This window comes from Manduca sexta, chromosome 10, assembly GCF_014839805.1.
Source record: "Manduca sexta isolate Smith_Timp_Sample1 chromosome 10, JHU_Msex_v1.0, whole genome shotgun sequence".
Lineage (NCBI taxonomy): Eukaryota > Metazoa > Arthropoda > Insecta > Lepidoptera > Sphingidae > Manduca > Manduca sexta.
In genome coordinates this window covers 271759-293650 of record NC_051124.1, presented here as the reverse complement: position 1 = coordinate 293650, position 21892 = coordinate 271759, and the positions used below count along the sequence as shown (strand labels likewise).

The window sequence follows — 21892 nt, the reverse complement described above, 5'->3', positions numbered from 1 at the left end:
ATTCGGAGAAATTTTAATGCGATTGTAGACGCGATCAAAAGGTAGTAAATATTTTCGCATTTTCCTTCTACTGATGATTGCTTTACTATTTATAAAATAAATTGTGTAGTTTTCCTTAAAGTGACAATATTTGGAGGAAGAGATGTTCTGTATTCGCACAACTCGAGTACATAAGCTAGATTTGATTGATTGACTCTAGCAGTTAAATTGTTTCATTGTATTGAGATATTTTTTATTACAGATGATGTTTAAGGAAGGTAAAACTTTATAATATGTAACTAGTTAACCCGACAGACGTTGTCCCGTCTTAACTATGAATTTCCAGCGCGCATTCTGTCAATCGCTGACAGTTATAGTCTAAGATCCCGCTGCAGAATTAGTGCGCTCATCGAGTATATGTTAAAAACTACATTCTTACACATATTTATGCTTAGAAGAATATATATCTACTTTGTAGTTGGTTGCCTATTAAAACTTGGCCGCAAATATTTTTAATTAAATTATTGTTAATCGATTTTTCGGAAAACATTTCATTCATTTGTTTTTCAAATAAAATATCGTCCACTTCATGACAATACACATAAAGACTCTGAAAAACCACGGTTGCCGTTGCGCACTTGGCCGCACCTCCTGGCCTGGTTGAAACTACGCCGCTCTTGTGGCATTATTATCGACTTTTAGGGGGATTGGGCCCCATAACAATGCTCGCAGCTCCTACAACATATGTGCACACGAGATTTTTATTGACTACCGCGATACTCTGCGATCTTTTTCATAACATAGCGCATGAACCACACACACCGTAACAATTTTTTCTCACAATAACATCCTTAGTAGTATGTAGTGGAACAATATGCTGTGTGAACTGTCTGTGGACTTTTACTTCTCTACCGTACCCTTTCACGCTTCACGCTATAACTCCTTTAACACATTGTACACTATAGTCGTGCCAGCTCGAAACTGTTTGGTTCTAGGAAATGTTATTCTGGAAAAAATACATATATCACGCTATGTGTGACCGCTATCTAACCGGATATGGCGGTCGGGAATCCCTTGGACGTTCACAATCCCCGCCAGATAAGACAGGCTTATAAGAGGCCTTTCCTATAAGCGAATAGAAGTAGGAAAATTATTACATACATGCATGATCCATAGCTTCATGTCTTACCCATTTTAGAGGCAGAGATGTATCTTGCAACATTTCGCTAGTTATTGGGTCCTGTGTAGGGAGCGATACTACATTTATCGGGCACAATTCAGACCCCAGCCAAATTATCATCATCATCAGCCACATAAAGTCCACCGCTGAAAATAGGCCTCCCCTAAAGATTTCCAGACGGACCTGTCGAAGGCGGCCTGCATCCAGCGTGTTCCTGCGACCTCTACCAAGTCCAACGCTACGCTTACCGGGACGTGGTCTTATCGGCCGAATACTGAGCACAAAAACCCTATAATACTTATGATCGAACCGGAGACCTCAGGACGGCAGTCATGAGTACTTGGAACTTGATACGATTACGCAACCATGGGAGAGGAAAATGTTTAAATAATATTACAGAAAACAAATCAGCGTGTGGTAGGTCTCGTTTATAAGCCAGTAGGAAAATAATTTAATACCAATTCCCTGCATATCTTTGACGTCAAGGTGTTTACGGGTCGTCACCGTGCCGGTCCCTTACCAGTTACCATCAAGTGGACCAATTGGACGCCGCGCCTTCGACAAAACAAAACATTTCGTCGTAATAGAGTTAATTCACGCCACGTCATTTGTTTTGCGCGAGGTAATATCTGTGGTGTCACCAGTGGCCGCACGATAAGATCAGTGAGTCAACGTGCAATCAGAGCGCCAATTTTGTATGATAAACCGCGTGGATTCCGCGAGGTTTCTAGACAACCGATTGATGATATAGACGCCAAAGATTACACTCTTAGAACCTTCTTCGATATGACCGCATTTCTTTCATTACTTAGACATCTAATTATTTATTTAAGATTATAGTTAAGTAATGATCCGTTTCTAAGAGTAGCTCGTGAGACAGAGCTTATGTCTACCTAGGAAAGTTTCAATAATCGGACAAGTATTTCCACGAGTCACCTCGTAAATCCAGTACTCTATGATATTTGTACAAATAGTATATTATTATGCATAGCTTTTGTGTTAGAATTTAAAAACATTTCACGTGGAATCTATATCTTTAAATACAGAATATAGACGCTGATTGTCATACTTAGGTTTTATTAACAAACAAATTGTTTTTCAATTGCGCGCCCATTGTGGGAACGTTTTTGAATAAGAATGAGACGGTGCATGGGTGGGCTCGGGCTGAGTGATTGTTTGCATGTTGGCCGCGATGTTGGCGTGTTGGCTACGAACGATAGTGCAATGGTACTAATGTTTTTTGTCTAATGTTAGACTTTGACATTATGATAAAGAGGTTTATTTTTGAATAAACTTGAGCAACTTTAGGCGATAGGATTACTTTCATCACGTGCGGTGGAAAACAACGATTTGTACTCGAGCAACACCTCTATCCGCACCTCCAATATAAGCTCATGTTCCAGCTAATTTTATTATGCCGACAAGACAATAAAATAAATATAGTTGTAATTAAACTACATGTTTGTTATGTTAGCCAATGTTTGCCGTAACGCGTTGGCGTACGGGTAAACAACTCGATTAGTCAACGGTTAATACGTCTGATCGCTATTAACAGATATCGTGTTCGATTACCGGCTACGGTGACTTGTTCTCGGAATGTTGGAATAACATTACTTTTGGATTTACTTTGCTGTGTATTGAGTTTTGAATAAACCCTTTAGAGCCATGATATAGCTATACAGTCTATGGGTTGTCCGGTGTAGTAATTAGTAATAAGCATTACTGTCTTAAGCGCAGTATACACTAGCAAATTCTTGCAGCAACATATAATTGTCCAAAAAATTGCATAGGGTCTACTTCGAAAAACGAACGATGAAACGACGAACTTCGGATTTAACTTTACTACTTCGGATCTGTCATCGTTCTGTAGCTTACCATGGTGGTAGGATCAATTCCCCGTATTTTATCCTCGCAGATGGTTTTAAAAAGGGATGGCGGAACCCTATAAGTTCTTACAAATTCCATGTCTGAAACATTGGGATGAACGGATCGGATCCGTAACACTTGGTAGTACCAAACGTGCCATCCGCTATTCGAAACTGCGAATTTCGTTTTTCGAAGTAGACCCTCAGATACGTTTACAGGTAGTGATATTTCAATAATTTCATACACATACGACTCGCTGCAAGTCCTGCAAGTTTTATAATTACCAGAAGTCAGCTTGCTGTGGAAATCTCTTGCGGATAACTTCTGCAAGGCTTCTTGGACTGATAGCTCACTGGGGAAATTCAGTAGCTCATATAATTTTCATCTTTCTATATTATCTGATGCTTTCCTTTAACTCTACCAGGACATTGAAAGGTGTAGACGCAGCTCGAGGTCTGCCTATGTACGATTGAGATAGCAACAGCACATGATTCAATTGCTTACAAATAAAATACCTGATCAATTACTTTCTGTATTACTCGTGCAGGAACATTTTATGTTAACCATACTTCCAAATAATGTAACACAATTAAAATCAGTGCCCAATATTGATACAAATGTTTAATTGAATAACAGTGTTGTGGGCAAGCGCCGGGGGCGTCGACCCCGATTGAATTGGTCAATGTGTTATGATCAAGCATGATTGACGATTTATTACGGAGCGAAGGGATCAATACGTATTGATGATGCATGTGCATTTCTTGAATGAAAAATTATCACTTATGTTACGTTAGATACGGTAGGTTTCTCATCACATTATGCAGAGTAAATTATTTGGTGAAATTGGGGTATGGTTCTACCTATCCTCTCGGAGATAAAACTGTGAGCTTTTAATTTAATATGTCTAGTGTAATTATTTTTTAACATTCCATGGGAAAAAACACAGATGGTAATTAAACTTGAGTCCAAAAGATTATTGAAGAGAAATGGCGTCCTTCGATGGTATCCAGAATGGTACTACTTGTGCACCAACTAGCTAAGCACGGAAAGAGTTTAACGCTACATCGGTCACAGATTCTAATCCCGGACGAGTCAATGTGTAATTTTAATCGAAAAGTATACTCAGACTAGCTGATTCGACAGACGTTGTTTTATTTTGACTGACTTTGCAGCGCGCATTCTGTCTATCGCTGACACTTATGTAAAATGAATATTGTCAAGTTTTCTTAAATTTTCCAATTTTCCGCTCAGTTTCCTTAGATTTCTTTTTCATAGGAACCTTCTCTTGATAATATCACAACAAAAAAATAATAAGCTAAATTGTTCCATCCGTTCATGCGTGATGTGAAGACCAAGGGAAATAGAGATTCATATTTAGATTGATACTCCACCTTTCAGAATTACTTCGCGTAAGGTTTACACTTTAAATCAATGATGTGTTTTTGTTCGCGTAAAGATAGATGTTTATTGATCGTTGACATTTGTAAATATGTCGCGGAAACACTAGTAGAGTACGGTAATTCTTTAAACGTCTGCTTGCTAAATGTTTAACATTAAAAGTCTGGCAACTGTATGTTATAAGGGATTATATGTGATTTTTAGCTACAAAAAACACAAGAATATTTTATTGTCAAATCTTTAAAATGCTCATTCCTTTCCTAAAGTGCCGATAACGCGCTAGCAGAGTCCTTTACCATTGAAGTGCTCATTGGAAGCTACGAATTGGATGCATACTATGTCATTTGCATGTATTGAACTGACTTTTTTGTGATAATAACTGTCAATATTTGACGAGTTATATCGTATTGTGAGACGAGTGTATCGGACGACTAAGTTTTGCCTCTCTCGGAGAATTTGCAAGGTAGTTTGACACTAATAACATTCTGGACTTTTCACACAACGTATTTCTACTATATCGGCAACATTGTGATGACGTTAGCACAACTTCTAGATAAACAAATCATAAAGCGGTGTTGTGACACAGCGCATTTGCAACTATGTCGCGTCTGTTTGTACTGAATACTTACTGGAACAGATGACTACACGGTGATCTAATAATTGTGTTCTAGTAGGAATCTATGGAATAAATTAGACCTATTTCTTAGACATCTATGTTTAGACTTTTACACGCGATTCTTTTGATGCCATATCTCGTATGATTTTTTAGGTAACAAAGAACATTTTTTTTATATTTTTAATTAAGAATGGGGCAAGGGAGAGGAGTGGCTGACTAGCCTACTCTTCTATTCATGTTAGTGATAATAATTAAGGTCTACAGATTGGCTTCACCGCTCGATGTTGACCGCATCTCGCTGCAGTATGCACGCAATATAATTAAGAATATAGATTCCTTACATAATACCCGTATACAGCTACTTTGTTCGCGACATTGTGATTACTTCAAGTTTATGTATGTTAAAAAAAAATACGAGATATCATATTTTAATATTAATTTTTATATTCGCAATAATGAAAAGCTTCACATCTATTTCACTAAAGGACTTTTAGTGGGCGGAGTAAGTGCAAAAACGATCATCAACAAAACACGCCTACAAGTGCAGCTAAGTCACATTAAAGTGCAGTTAAACGCATTGCAGCTGTCCGCAGTCCGTCCCACTGCAAATTACTCGACCTACATTACGGTGTTTTTTGTAAATAACTTTAAAAAAACACACGTCAATAGTCGACCGTTTGAGGCGTGCGTTAGACCGCATTGCTTGGCGCATAATCGTCCGGGAAATACCCCGCCGCCTAATGATGCTCCGCTGCAATGGACTTAGGTTTGAAATAAGTTTTATCGGTTCTTTCAAGTTTGATTCCCAGGCACCGGTTTTTTTTTTCTCTTTATTAGGTCCACAAAACTGGTTACAAACACATAACATTCATAAAATATGATTTGGATTTGAAATTACACAGATTTCCGTCCGATTCTTGCGATGCTATTTACCTCGGATTGTACTTCCAAAACTGTATCTCAAGTGTGTTTTTCTTTTGTTGACGCTCAGTTCGCGTAATGTCGTTTGGTAACGTGAAAATAAAATATTTTCAACAGTGTGTTTGTCTCAAACTGAAAGAAATTTCTGAATCCGTTTTCAATTGTAAACAAACTTAAAAACTTTATTGTTTTAATATCAATGCAGATAAAAATTAAAATTTAATTAATACAGTCATCCATATAACCAGCTGATCAAATTCAAAATTTTAAATCGCCTTTAAACTTTCGTGTCCTTAACAATAGTTTTTTCTTCACTGGGTGTAATGGTTTCTTTGATTTGGTTTAAGATAAAGAAAAAAGAACATTGCTATTGAATTTAATGTTAAGAAGAGTTGTAAGTGTTGAATTTGTTCAACTACTTTTATGGCTGACTGTGCCTATTGTGACGAAAGAATCATTATATTTTAAATGAAATAAATTTTATACACACCTAGGAGGGCAGGAAAGTCACGTATGATAGGTATAGGCTCACACCGTAACTCAATAATATATGAAAAACAATATTTAAAATTTTCATAACAATAAAATCAAACCAATATTACAAAAAGGAAAAAGCCTTAAAAACTGTTTAGGTTTGTTTGATTATATAATACCTATACGCACGATATAGTACTTGGTGTTAGGTAAGTACATCATTTGCTCTCCTATACCTACGTCTCAGTGCTCAGATTATATCACTAAGCAGTAGTACTCAAACTGGTTTAGAGGACATTTTCGGGTGTCCAGCGTATTGTCCCAATAACAATCGTCATGATCTAGGCAAGTTGCGCTCTCAGCGATACAAACTTCATAACAAAATTGACCAGGCTGGCTGAAAATTATAAACATTTATGCCCTTCTGACTTACTGTGTACTGGTCGAGCGTAAAATCACGTTATCTTTTTATATTGCTTTGAATGATGAGACGAAGTTGACGTTCGCCTTATAGCAAGCGACACGACCGCTTATAAACAGTAGAGACACCATCCAACACCTTGTTTACAAAGTATTGTTTGGTATTCCATTGCGCTCGCCATACTGAGATGTTAAGTAATATGTCCAGTAGTTACACTAGCTACATTGTCCTTCAAAATGGAACACAACAGTGACTACACACTGCTGCTTGGCGGCAGAAATAGTCATTGCGATGGTACCTACCGAGGCGGACTCTCACATGCGAAAGACCTACCACCAGTTACCTTCTGCATATCGAGAAAAATATATTCTTAAATTGTATTCATGCATTAATGAGACTGTTATTTCCAGAGCACGTGTGGCAAGTGCACGTCCAGAAGAAGGGTCTGGGCGCGTCGAAGAACATCCAGGGTCTGTACAACCTGTGCCTCACGGACAAGACGCTCACGCTGGTCAAGATCAAGAGCCACAACAACGTCATCAGCGACCTCGGAATACCGGAGCGCGTCGAGTACTCACTCAAGAATATTAGAAGGTAATTGTTATTAAAATTAAAATATTTTTCGGATATTATCACGGTTTTAATCTTTTACTTTTTCTCCCGGAAAATAGTTTAATTTTTATGTCAAACATTCGCGTAAACATAAGGAATCATTAAGTAATTGTTATTTAACACTTATTAATTTATAAGCTCGCCCCCTATAATAATAATATCAGCATTGTATTATGTACTGTCCCACTGCTGGGCACGGGCCTTTTCTACTACTGAGGAGGATAAGGCCTTAGTCCACCACACTGGATGGCTTGACGACCCTTATTACTATGATCTAATATAACTGGCGAATTTAGTTTCACCTGCCCTGCCTACGCCAGAAAAATGGAAAAGGCGTGATGTTGTTTATGTATGTTTTTATTTACGGATTGGACAAGGATCTTCTCGTTAGATTGTTAGGCGCTCAGAGGTAAAAAAGTGAGCTAAATATATTTTGCAAAGTCTTTGAAAAATTATTGTATCGACCCGACATTGAACGTTGTAGGGACTGGTGGAAGTGTTTTTGTAATTAAAAGTAAGAAAAGTAAGTTTGTCATGATGGTGAGCATACCAGTCAGAACTAAGCGTTGTTTTCGAACAAACATCGCTCGCTCACTCGACAATGACGATCAGACGAATGAGCTATTGTAAGCAAAATAAACAAGTGCATTACTCCATATGCGTCGAAATCGTTGGCCTTTAACATGACTAACTTTTCACGAATCCGTAAATGATTCAGAGTTTTTATCGGTTATTGAAAAACCCCAAGGTCTTCATTTTATATGTCCATACTTATTTATTTGAAAGCGTTCGAGATATCCCGTCACCTTCCCTTTTCGTCGACAAGAAGGAAAAAAACAAAATGTCCGGGTTTTGCCCGCGCTCGCAAATCTTACCGATATGAGGTTAATCTAGCACTCGACGGTAGAAGGAAAACTGTTTGATATTTAAAGAGTTTGTGATCTATTTAAATAAATAAAGGAATTATAATCGATATATTGTGTCATCGGGCGGAACATTTTGTTAGTTTAATTTCGAAGGTAAAGGTTATTGTGCGGGACGGTTTTTCTTTTGGTATTGGACCCCGCTGTCCCAAGATCTGGGAATTCCCGGTATCGCGAAAGGAATCCTGGAATCCCCCGGCTTAGCGACTGCAGGCCTTGGACGAAAGTTGGTAGAGGATAGCTGAAAACGAAGTGTGGGGGAGGGATAGACAAACCTCTTAGGATGGGTGCAGGGGAAAAGGCCAGGAAGTGTTCCATAGTCCTCATAGGCCCTTAATGTGAATTGGCAATACTGTACACATTTAACTGTGTGCCTAGGGCTGCGACAGATGTTCCCCCTGGCATGAGCGTGCATTCGGTGTGGAGACCGAGCGCACTAGTATTGCCTCGGGGGGAAATGTGCGGAAGCAGTGATCATCGCCAAGTGCTTTGTATATTCGTTAATAAAAAGTTGTTTGACCAGCTTTTAAAGAGAGTTGTAGGAATTATAAATCGGTTACCCTTCCATTGACTATCAAGTTAGTTAATTTGTCAAGGCTTCTATATCAATTACCGCCTGCTTCCAGATGCGGCGACTCGGAGTGTTTCTTCTACATGGAGGTGGGGCGGCAGACGTCCACCGGCGCCGGGGAGCTTTGGATGCTCTCCGACGACTCCAACATCGCGCAGAGCATGCACTCCACCATATACCAGTGAGTCGACCATCATGTTTGATAATTGATACTGATCGATGGCTAAAAAAGGTCTTCCCATTTCTTATTATTTCTTCTTAAGGGTAGTGTCCTGCACCCCTACTTGCAGATCATCTGAAGGTGTGATCATCCAATCATGATAAATGAAGATTTTCAAAGGATAGGTGATTTTTTTGACCGTCGAAAAAATATTATACCACAAAAAAAAATTAATTGTTTATTTATTTCCCAGTGCAATGTGCAATTGCACCAAAGAGACGGAACACGAGCGCGACCACATCGTGATGCCGAAGACCGCCACCGAGATGTCGAACCCGCCGCCAGCGAGACGACAGACCTACTCGGACTCCGGCAAGGGCCGCTCCGGTCTCGCGAACGGTAAGCAACGTAAACGCGCGCGTTACCGCATACTCGACACTAGTCCAGTACCCACGCACACTCACGTAGTTTAGCAAGCTTGTTAGTTAGAGTAGTTAGTTGTGACTAACACGCTCCAGGTAATGGTTTAATGGGTCACTGCGAGTTTTCACGGTTTGAAGACGAATATGCAATGTTTGTGATGGAGTATATCGTGTTAATAGTGTGGCACGAGCTTCTATCGAATGTGCTCCAAATGGAGTCGTACTGTGTACTCGTTCGGGAAAAAAGTTGCCATGTAATGATCAGTATCGACTGTAGATCGGTTGCCTGGACTTCAGATCCTGGAGGGGCGCCCCGGATCAGAAGAGACAAGAGATAGTTTTGCCATTACATAAAAAGCAGGCGATACTAAGATCTCGTCGAAAAGTGGCACAGAAGAATTATTCGCCCGGGGCGCCCGCTAGGTGCGCTGTTTGATTCTCATATACAGGGTGGCTCAGAAATACATGACAATTGTAAAAAAATATTTCATTTAAAATCTTTATATTCGTTAACAACTCATCGCAATGCCGCGCGTGGTTTGAAATATTCTTATCCAATGTTGATATATTTATTTTATTTCTCCAAACATTCAATAAAACAACGGCTTTTCGCTACTGTGTTTTTAATTCGCTTTATTGAAGTAATGAAAAATTATACAAGCTGTTTTTAAGTTAAGCTCTAAATTGTAATTAATTTTAGGAAAAATATTTGCCTTTATATTTAAATCAGTATATAGGTTGTCACTAAAAGCCGACTATTCTACGCTGACTAACTCAAAATTAAACTTCACACAAAAAGTAGGTAAGAAGCTTAACGGTTAATGTAAATAATTTATATTGTTCCTAAAAAATGTGATTAATATTCTTATAAATACGTATCAAAAAGCAACTATTCATGTAATAAAAAAATAAAGTTTAAGAAGTATAGATATTTAGTCTCAAAATAAGAGATCCCTTTTAGTTACCAGCATTTTAGGGTCATATTACTGAAGCTTCGATACTTGAATTTTCTTATAATTAGCAAATAATCTGCCTTTTATGACGCGTCAATATTGAACTTTATGTAAGGTATTGTATAATCAGAAATTTGCGTGCGTTCTACGCGTTTATATGTATGAGCGCATTGTGACTAATTATAGCATTTAGTTGAGTAATGGACACCATTTGGGTTCTTCGAATTTCATTTGTATGGTCCCTTTATCTTAGGATTCGTTCCCTTACCTTACGATTCAAATGAGAACAAAATAAGATACCATTGACTAGAATTCCAGTTTAACCAATTCAACAACAATCCAGTTTTACTAATATCTTTTGTCAAGATTACCGGGATGCGTTTCCTGTTTTTTTGTTGCACATATGTTTAATATTTGTTTTTAATTAATTAATCAAAATCCAAAAGAGCACAATAGGGTTTCCCGACCATGGCTCATAGGATTTTAATTATAATGCCGATCATGGCTCTTCACTAGTTTTCAGTTCTATCACATTGTAATCCTTGTGGGTTGATTTTTAAATCTACGCACCTGTACCTTATTGGTTGTATAAAAAAAAACAAATCACACTTTAACTCTTGGTCTCTCGTGGCTCGCCGGCGAGCCAAGACAGCTACATGACATTTGCGTGTGTCACGGGATTATAACCTTATATACTACATAATAAGGTTATTTTTCCGTCACACGCGTAGCTGTCAATGTTTGGCGGCAAACATTCAGCTACCTGTACATATTTGAAAATAAAATTTTGACAAGTCATGACGGGTTAATTGTCAAAATTTGGATTTCCTCATTACCCATCCAATAGAGCCGCCACTTTGTTATTCCAAATTCGGCTCTGTAAACCCATGGTCAAGATTGTGGTACGTTGCAGAGGGCAAGGGTCTATGCATGGGCGCGTGCATTAGGCAGTGCGTGTGCACTACGGGCACCATGTCGGTGGACGACTCGGCCGCGGCCATCGCGCCCATCACCGCGCCGCACGAACGCGACGGTACGACCCCCACACAACACGCGACCCCCCGGTGTTGATGACACTCGAATACACACCTGTGTTGTGTCGGACAGCTGTCAAATATCTACTATACAGTCTGATGTATCTAGCATACAGTATATAAATATTCGCGTATTTATTTTGGAAGTGATTTCATGTGACTATCACAATTAAGAATAATGATCAGCTCTTATAAATATCATGCAACGATATTTTATATAGTGTTACAACTTATCCATATTTAGTGTTTTACAATAGTAGTGTAAGTTATGGTAACGAAATAACTCAAAAAAAAATTTTGCACGTTACAAAGTGACTATTCGATTGTCATCAACTCGTCCGGACCTCAGAAGTCGGGCTCTAGTTCCGCTTACAGCTATCGGTGTCCTTCTCTATTGGCCATTACATGTTAATAAACAGCTGTCTATACCGCCAATATACCGCTTTCAATGGATTGATATCGCGTATTAGCTTCAGCCTGTATACGGACGTGTGGAAAACGTTACCGATTAACGCTATCAGCTAATAAATAACGGTAGCAACGTGTTACAAATAACTGTTATTTTTTTATTTATAAATTTAATTGTTAAATGGTTTTCTAAGCTTTTATATTATGTAAAGAGTTGAAATAACGATACGTGGTTTTATTTTATTTTGCTATAACATTATGCTTTGATATTATTTATTTAGCGGAATGAGAGCACGTCGATTTAAATGGAATATAATGTGGTTGCAATGTGTTATATAATACGATGTGCATGTTGGGTGTTGGTGTTGGTGTTTGGTCGCAAATGTGTATCCAATAGGGTGCATCATACATACATTACATACATCCATGAATGAATGTTAAAAATCTGGCAATAGTAAATCGTTATTGTTTATATCTGTCGAAAATTGTTATGTGCAGTTCATGCGTATATGTAAAAGAATGAAAGAGAAATATAATAAAAACCTTTTGCCATATTTTTAATACGAAATATTGTAACGAGACAAAGTAAGCGGTTGAGTTTGATTCTTTAAAAATAAATTGTTTTATATTTAATAGGATTTTTAATCGTTCTTTTTATCTTCATTGGCAAAACCTAAAAAAACTTAAAATTTAAAAACAAATTGTGTTTCGAATTCAAAATGAAAAAAAAAACAAAACTCCACCGCGTACGCTCACATTTAACACACATACCATCGCACCGGGTGACGCTTGGTGCCATAAGTTTTACGTGTCGCTTGTCATTGTCTTTCGCAGCCGAAAACCAACCACCGAATAACCCACTAACAGAGAGAACCGAAAACTCTCGCGTCGGTAAACACACGCGCACCGGGTCGCTGCCGGCCGGCTGTCCGCTATTCCAAGAGCCGTTGAAGATAGTCCATGGGCGGACCTCCTCCGAGCCCCTGACTGGGGCCGAGATAGACCGGCTGATAGTCGAGAAGGCGACGATGCATTCATCATGCAAAGCGATCAATGGAAACGATATGCCGCCGAAGAAAACGCAATGGTCTCGCCGCGCTAGCACCGGCACAAGAATGTCCAAATTGTCGCCGGCGCATTCGAAGAGTATGTATATTTCGACGGGGTTTCGACTACGTAACGGTTTTTGTTGTTGGACAGTTGGCTGCGTTTTTAAAGCAGTACGGGATTGGTTGATATTTGGAAATTGAAACGGATGAGCCATTTGGTGGTCGTCATACTGATATTCAATAAAGAAATATAAATATTTTTTATTGTATTTTTTAATTATAGCAAATATGATTATTTTTACAAAACATTACGTGGTCTAGAGCCGTCCCATCATTTGTCGCATGCCCCCGCACATGCTAATAAAGCGTGCATTCGCGTCGCACATTACTAACCCTATCAGTGCAGTGTTGCCAGTTAATTGAAAGAAAATAGCACAAGTGTTGCCACCGGGAAAAAATATCTATTGTGGTTTTTGTTTCAATTATCTAGTGACTATGTGTGTCTGTCTTTTTCGTTTTTATATTGTTGTGGTTGTTATGTTTATAATTTCGTGTTAAGTTTTGCAACAATCTGTATTATAAGCACGGTTTTTTGTTGTTTGGTTCATCGTTTGTTTACTGCGTGCAAATATTTTTTTATGTTTTAATATGCCATCTTTTGCAGAGGGATTTATGTCTTCTCAAATGAATATACAATATTTTTTATATAATAATTTCATATTACTATAGAACGCTTCCAAGCTTTTATATCATATGTACCGCTTTATTTATTATATTTTTTTGTTAGTTTTCTTATCAATTTAAAAAATATATAGGGTGTTCACACTTCCCATTTTTTTTCACAACATTTATAACTGTGTTTTATATCCACAATTGTTTCCAAAAACTAATTATTACGGTTCCTATTACAATCCTGTTGCGTTACAGACTCGAGCAGTAACCGCAGCCGCTGCGACAGCATGCCGTCGCGCGCGTGCTCCTCCTTCGAAGTGGAGAGACCGCCGCCGCGGCATACGGACTTGGAAGGTACTGGGAGCGATTTTATTCCAAGTTTTAGATGAGAACAGAGTTTTATTTTTATCCATAAATATGAGAGTTGTGGCATTAAAGTTATAATATTTCTTAGATTTATGCGGATATATTCGTGATAGCGGGATATATGTCTTATTTACTTTGTAGCTTAATTGTTTAATATTATAAATGTGATAGTTTGTAATTGTTTGTTTCTTAGGAGTAGCAGATTTGGATGAAATATGATACACGGGTAGACCATGTCCTTAATTGACAAGCAGGCGGGATCGCGAACAATACCTATTCTTTTTTTATAATATTATGTTGGTCTCAGTAGATTTGCAGTGCCGTATAATTTTCTGGTGTTTCGAATTATATTGAGTTGTATTCTGATAATCATAAGGATGTTTTTCGCAGGTTTGGAGGTATCCCGCGACGAAGCGGACGCTCTGGCCGAGTGGTACCGCACGCCGCGCATACCCGAGGAGCCGGACAACAGTGACATATCAAAAGATTTCATGAAGTGAGTCTGTTACTAATTAATAAAAAAACATCCGTGATGTTTATAGATTATTCAGTCATGAGTCGGGTTAAAAATAATTTCTGGTTTTATATTTTAAATTGGTCCTTCGAACCGGATAACATCGAAAATTTATTGAACATATCTTCATGTATACTGGAAAAAAGAAGTTAAAAATCATTTATCTATCAACAGTATCTCAATCCGCCCCGGCGGGTCAGTTCAACACTCACGCACGTCCTCGCTGGGCCTGGACGACACCGTGGGTGAGAACCTAGTGCCGGACGGATACTTGCCGATGGCGCCGGGACACGACCCATCCGGAGGGCTCATATACGCGTCCAGTGGCTCCGTGTGTAGCGGCACTCCTTCTACCGACCCTAGGTTCAGGTAAGGAAGAGAATAAGTTGACAGCTTATATATCTCTTTATACATTGTGAGTGATGCAGACAGCTTGGCTGATGACAGGTTACGTCTGCCTTTAAGCAGTGGTGATATTATTTACATTCTGAACTATTGAATTTAGTTCTGCTTTGTATATAATATTCGTAATTGAGACATTGGATTTTAAGTCTAAAAATGTAATAAAGTTGAAAATATTGAAAGTTGTGCCATAAAAATTGTTCGTTCCCCTGCAGTGAGTACCAGCTGGAGCCGGCGACGTCGCACCTGGCGCCGGCGGCGGGCGCGGGCGCGTGCCCCGGCGCGGGCGGCGCGGCCGAGCGCGAGCGGCTCCCCGCGCGCCTACAGCGTGGGGTCGCGCCCCCCGCCGCGCGCGCCCGAGCCGCGCCACCGCGCCTACAGTGTCGGCGCACGGCACCGCCCGCCCGCGCACGCGCGCCACCCGCTGCCGCGCGCCTCCGCGGAGGACCTCATGGAGCTCGACTTCTCCACCAACTCGCCCGCCGCTAAGGTACCACTCTTCTACGTTTTATAAACACAAAATTAATAGCTAAATATCGTTAATTGTGATTATATTTTTTAATATTGTTAACCAGGCATCGATATCGCGCACCCCACCGGCCACGAGCTATGCGGAGCGCGCCAAAGCCAACGTGGACGAGTACGTGGACATGTCGCCGCGCAACGCGGGCTACGTGGAGATGCGGCCCGGCGAGCCGCCGCCCTCGGCCCCCGCCACGCCGCACACGCCAGCCACGCCCGCCACCGACGGCTACGTGGAGATGAGCTACGGTCGCGCCGCCACGCGACCGATCGCCATAGCCGGCGCGCGCGCACCTCCCCCCGCCGCCGCCTCCCCGGAGGAAGCCAAGCGGCGGCGTGGCACTCTACGCGAAACCCCCCACGGCTCGCAGACTATATTCCCGTTGTCGTTAGAGTCACCGGCTTCCCCTCCTGACGAGTTGCCGGATGAACTCGAGGAAGATCCTCCTCACCACGCGCTGTCGACAGTGCGCGAGATAGCGGAGGAGACGCGGGAAGGCAGACGTAGCCCGGAGCCTCGCCGCGACGTGTCCAGCTCGCCGCAGTACGTGACGCTGGCGAGGCCGCGGGACGAGGAGCTGGCCTGCAATCCCCTCGCCAACAAGACTATTGCCAGAGTCGAGATGGAATGCAGGCGTATGGAACTATTTATATTTTAATATTATTAAGCAAGCAGATAATGTGAAAATATTATAAATATAATATATTTTTTATTAATTACATATGTAATTTTCCAGCATTAGAGAGCACAAGCGGCGCGCCCGTAGTAGTGGCGGGTGGCGGAGCGCCGGCGCGCTTTAGCGTAGGGGAGGAGAAGCGACTGTCGGCGAGTGGCGTGAGCGTGAGTGGCGTGAGCGTGAGCGGCGTGAGTGTGAGCGGCGTGAGCGTGAGTGGCGCGCTGCACTACGCGGCGCTGGACCTGGAGCCGCGGCGCGCGCCCGGCCCGCCCGCGCCGCGCGCCTACACGCAGATAGACTTCCTGCGCAGCGAGCAGCTGCACGCAGACACCGCCTAGCCGCCGCCGCCGCCGCCGCCGCCGCCACCGGTATACAACCAACCTCATACAGCTCACCGATCACAGAGAGGACGCTTTTAAATGACTCCAAACAATTACATGTTCCTTTAAATATTTTCAAGCAAAATTTAAAGAAACATACATTCTTCAATCATTTAAAAGTGGCTTTTTTGGATCATCTGTGTGCGTAATATACGCCACGAACGCACGCATGCGTCAACACAAAATAAAGCTACAAATTGGCTTGTATATAGATACAGTAAATAAAGGTCCGAAACCGGTATTTACTGTATTCTATTTCCATAAGACGTGGTGGAAAGACTTTGTTTGAATTATAATACGGGATGTAAGTCCAGAGAGGACCGCTAGTGACGCGTTGAATGAATGGACTAAGGCTTGCCGAGTGGACGCCGCCTGGCGGCTCGTACTGTACGTCGCTTAACGTAATATAGTGCGATTGTTATTAATTTTATTGAACTTTTTTTTTTACTCCGGAACGGTTCAGCGATAGTTCGCTGTAATTTACTATTCGGTGTTTGTGTGTTCTGTGAGAGACGCTCACTGGCGACGGTTCGGTCATGGTGTTGAGTACAGACGGACTATTATATGTTAATGTATATGCCACGGTTGTGAGAGAGGCCTAACGTAGTACACGCACCAATTTCCCGCTAAAATACTGCCTATTGTGTTCTGATAAGCTCCAAATTGGAGTGCAGTGCAATTTTTTACTACACACACACACAAATATATTACATATATTTATTTTTACAAAGTTATCGTTTGTTGTAGTCCGGCACGTGACTGTAAACAGTTATACAAATAAATCAATTCCCAGTGTTTTTGTTTCCTATACATGGTGTTCGTAAAAAACTGAATAGCTTATTTAAAAAGTAAATAAGGTGCCTGAAAGCATTCAGATATTCAGTTATATTGATAGAAATTAGGACATAAGACTAATTAATAAATAGAATAAAATATTTAAATTTGTTAAATAACCTTATTATCAGTATTTCACGAACACTGTGTAATATATCTACAAAATATATAGAAAGTTTGTGAAATGTTTGAGTGTTTTATATTATACAATCACGTTGTCGGAACCAAATTGAAGGAAAAATACATTTGAGCATGACATTTACAAAAATATTACCACAAAAATGAAATTTTAAAATAGTAGAAATTATTCCATATAATTATTTGTTAAATATTTATTGATTTTAAACGTTTAATTAACGACGTGATTCAAGTTTCAAATGTATTTTTCCATAAACAATGTGTTCAGAAAATGAAAATGTTATTTTACAACTGTTCAAATCCAAATTATTATAAATATGTTGGAGAGTATGTTTAGTATGTTTAGATGTCGGCTCGATTACTCCGTTGGCCGACGTTTTGCTGTAGCGCGTTCCGTATTGACTATACCGGTTTAGTAGAAAACTTCCAAACAAAGTCCACTAAAATAATTTTAGATATTTTAAAATATTTTTCTACCATTATCTCACTTAATAAGTCCGTATTTTTATCAATTTAGTCGCATACTTTTCTAGTTATAAAGCCCAGCTGTTTGCCTGTTGTCAAATCTACTTTAAAATGTTTTTTTGTTGCCTTCTACTTACTTTGTTGATAGGTTAGTTACTGTAAAAATATTAATGCCCGTGAAGTTTTCTACGTAAATTGATAATATCGTGTATTACGTAAATAAATTAGACTTACAATAATCTGTTGCTTGATTAAATAGTGTATATTTATAGTCTTGTAGTGAAATGAGTCAGCAAGTAATTATATATAATAGCAAAATATTATTGTTTAATTTAATAGATTATTTCTTACTCTATTTGGCTACAATTCTTGAAACCAGTGATTGCACAAGCTAAAATAGTCGAAAAACTGAGGTTTCTTCTTGCTGACTCAATAAACAATCTAAAAAATAATGTTCCAGATTCCGACTCCGAATCTAATCGCCTTGTGTGTTCAAAAACCACTTACGGTGACAGCTTAAGGCAGTACACGACATTAGGTTACTGACGTCACTTTCTTAAATGTGCGAAGATCATTACCATTGACTATTCGAAGATAGAAATTGTACAAAAATATCTACCATTTCCTCAATTTTCATCCATCATGTCAAGTCGGTACGACATGTTCCCATGTTGTAATATTGACTTGTTTGTTTGTTAATGCCTCCCTACGACTGTTTTTGGTGTACTAGCCACCCAACCGCCATAAATATGTCGTAAGATGGTACACGGTGGCATGCGTCCTCTGTGTTAGCACAATGGGAAGCAGCATTCCATCGATTTTACATCAGGAGGCTACAGAATGACACTAATAAATTAATATTGTTAAACCTAGATGTTTAGGAAACCCAAAACTCATTTCTGTTGTGACGTCAATAACCAAATGTATTCATCATAAGTACACGTTGCCCAAGTCGCACGTGGTCGTTCACGGGACCTGCATAATGTCTGACTGAGTCAACACCAAATTTTTATAACTTTATATTTATTGCCGAGGGCGACTGTGACGGATGACTTGTCGAGTTTAGATTGCGAAATGTACTAGTTTAATATATTATATATGAAAACATATAAAGTTTAGCTGAGAGCTACTACTAGGGTTTTTACAGTTTTTTTTTGTGTATAGTTGATACATACAATTTATAGTTATAACCATTGGTTATTGGTATTTTTCACATATTTGTACGTTGCCCTTTCGCTTCACTTCCGAGTAATATATTTTCGTTATCTATGCGTCAAAATTGTTTTTGTTCAGCGTCCCTCTCGCCCTGGCTTTTCATTTGAAATAACAAAAAGGGAACGAAGTCTTAAAAACAATTCTCGTAATGACTTTAATCCTAGTTTTGTACCGTTTATATTTTGAGCTTTAATGTAATATTGCACGAAGGATTTTTGTTAAATTCATTATTGTAAATGTACTATTAGGCAAAGTTTTTTGTTTTGTTTATTGATGGCGAGCAGAAATTTCTTTTATCTTCATTAATCACAGTGATTAAATTGTTATTTCAGAGACAATAGTTAAATGTGAGATAATAGTAGGATTTTGAGAAAATAGTAGAATTTTGTTACTATGGTAGGTTTTAAGTGATTTTGTCGGACGTAAAATTAGTGAAAGAGATTTCTGCTGAATTTTTTTTTAGATGTAAAAATATCCGATTCGTTTATTTTAATGTTATACGGACTCTTGACTCGTTAACTGGATGGTATTTTGTAGTATAGTGAAATTCGGCATAGCCACTGTTTTACGTTTACGTTTTGTATATTGTTTTTTTTTTTTAGATAAATTCTCGCTCGACGAGTGAATGGCAATGACGGGTCTTAATGAACGGGTTATGCGCTTGTGGGGAGGAAGAGGAAATGGAAAAAATATTTCATTTATATATTTCGTATTAGAAGAACATTACGTAAAATTGAATCAGTAATAAAATATACATATTTACTGTGTTGTATTGCCTGTTTCCGTAAAACGTGAAGGAAATAATGCTTAGGTTGCTGTTGTGAAATTATAATTTGATACATATATAATTAAATACTTACAAAGTATGATGATTTGTTTATTTAACGTGGTGTTTTAAAATGAATGTTATTATTTTATTAGGGCCCGTCATACATCCATCTAGATAAGCCAATACTATAGCTGTTGCCACCTCGCAATTATTTAGTTATCATATTTAAGTGTAACAACGTGCTGACGTCCGTTTTTTTTGTCATTATGAGGTATTCATTTAAAAAATGTTTGTTTTTGTATTATGCTGTTCATATTTCGAACTAAAATCAATTGTTAGTGAGAGTTTTTAATTATGATTATTCTGCCCCTATCTACTCGCGTAAGGTATATTTACAAAATATTTTAATTTTGAATGTAAATATTTTTCGTGGTACGAATTATTGTTTCATACTTTTCTTTATTATATGTATATTTCATATTAATGTTATTCGGCTATTTAAATAGTATATATATTAAATAATAAAAGTGAGATAAAAACGGACGCTGGCGCACGTAATTATTTTTATTCCACTTAGTATAAGAAGTGTTGATTTTTCACATGTAGGTAGTAAGCATAGACGGGTACAGAATAATGGATAGCGTAAGGATTAACGTGTTAGACGGATAAAACAACTTTTACAACGTGCTTACATAATGCAGTTATTTTGACTAATATTTATAATTAGAAACAAATTGTATTAGATTATTCGACGGAGTCTGTAGTATGACTGCAGCTTAAAGAAAAATGTTTTATAAACAAATAGACGTTGATACATGTAGATAAATGATTGTACACAGTGCAATGTCACAAACGGTGGTTTACAATGTAAGCATGCTCTACGTACCGCGAGCACGTTGTAAAAGCTATTTTCGGCTTCATTTACATTGGTGAGATTACTGCACTACATCGAAAGCTAGTGTGAATGCGGCCTTATTTTACTGTATTTATAACTTAGTGAATATACAAACAAAAATTACCGAAACTCCGCGCGACCGCGGCGTCATGACAAGACGTACGGAGTTAAGAAATCTATACTAGTCCCATTGCAAGTTTAACAGATTTATTGCATAAAATGAAATGTTCCTGTAACGGCATAAATAGCGATTTTTATAAGGTTATAAATGTAAGTTAATGTAACGTAACGCGTAGGACACAGAGGGAGAGGCGCGCGGCTCGGTCAGCCCACACGTGTGGCACACGCGAGGTCCGACCGACCCCGCGCCGAGGGAGACGGCACGCTATGCTGCCAGGGCTTGCGACGCGGCACCACCGTAATAGCAAATGTGAAAGAAATTCTGTTGTGTTTGATACGTGAAATATAAAGAGAATATTTTTTTACAAATGGTGCTACTACCGTTCATGTGTTTTAGTCGACGTTAGCTTGGCCGCTGTTACTGCCATTAGATAATTGGAGTGAAGTTTACTAGGTGGCAGGTTTAGTGAGACCGCCTGGGTAGGTACCACCGCTTTGTCTATTCTTGCCGCGAGCACCGCTCCGGCTGGAGGACATCGTAGCCAGCGAATGCTGGGCAGACTCGACATCTAACGTCTCGTGACGAGCGCGGTGCAGGACGTGTCGTCGTGTGCGCGTGGCTCGTCACGTCGCTCGTCTCGTCCGCGTACAACGTACAGCGCCCAGCGGCTCGTGTCGGTTGGATGCAAGGCGCTCGTGAGACGCGCGCCGCCATATCACACGGTACGTTATGACGTCACTGCGCTATAGTGTAATGTAGCTTTTGTAAGGGGCGCCGCGCCCGCCGGCGGCGACACCTTCTCTAAATTAAATAAATTTGGTACGTTACATTTTGTTTACTTTCATATTATATTGTAAATAAAAGAATGGAAATAAAAGCTTTGGATTTGCGCAATTATTGCTTTCATTTACCCTTTTGTTTTCTAAACTATAGTC

At 39.3% G+C, this 21892-nt stretch overlaps 1 protein-coding gene across 1 annotated transcript in view; it reads left to right on the top strand.

Annotated features, from left to right (window-relative positions):
• The window catches only part of LOC115441776 (insulin receptor substrate 1), a 33597-nt gene extending 11746 nt beyond the window's left edge, over positions 1-21851 (top strand). Inside the window, exons 2-13 of the mRNA XM_037437077.1 lie at positions 7266-7449; positions 9017-9142; positions 9375-9520; positions 11410-11529; positions 12773-13084; positions 13915-14013; positions 14416-14521; positions 14714-14908; positions 15157-15213; positions 15248-15431; positions 15517-16099; positions 16201-21851. Of these exons, the coding sequence (XP_037292974.1) occupies positions 7266-7449; positions 9017-9142; positions 9375-9520; positions 11410-11529; positions 12773-13084; positions 13915-14013; positions 14416-14521; positions 14714-14908; positions 15157-15213; positions 15248-15431; positions 15517-16099; positions 16201-16478 (2390 nt within the window). The 3' untranslated portion in view covers positions 16479-21851. The remainder of the gene's footprint in view (positions 1-7265; positions 7450-9016; positions 9143-9374; positions 9521-11409; positions 11530-12772; positions 13085-13914; positions 14014-14415; positions 14522-14713; positions 14909-15156; positions 15214-15247; positions 15432-15516; positions 16100-16200) is intronic.
• Positions 21852-21892: the final 41 nt, after the last annotated feature.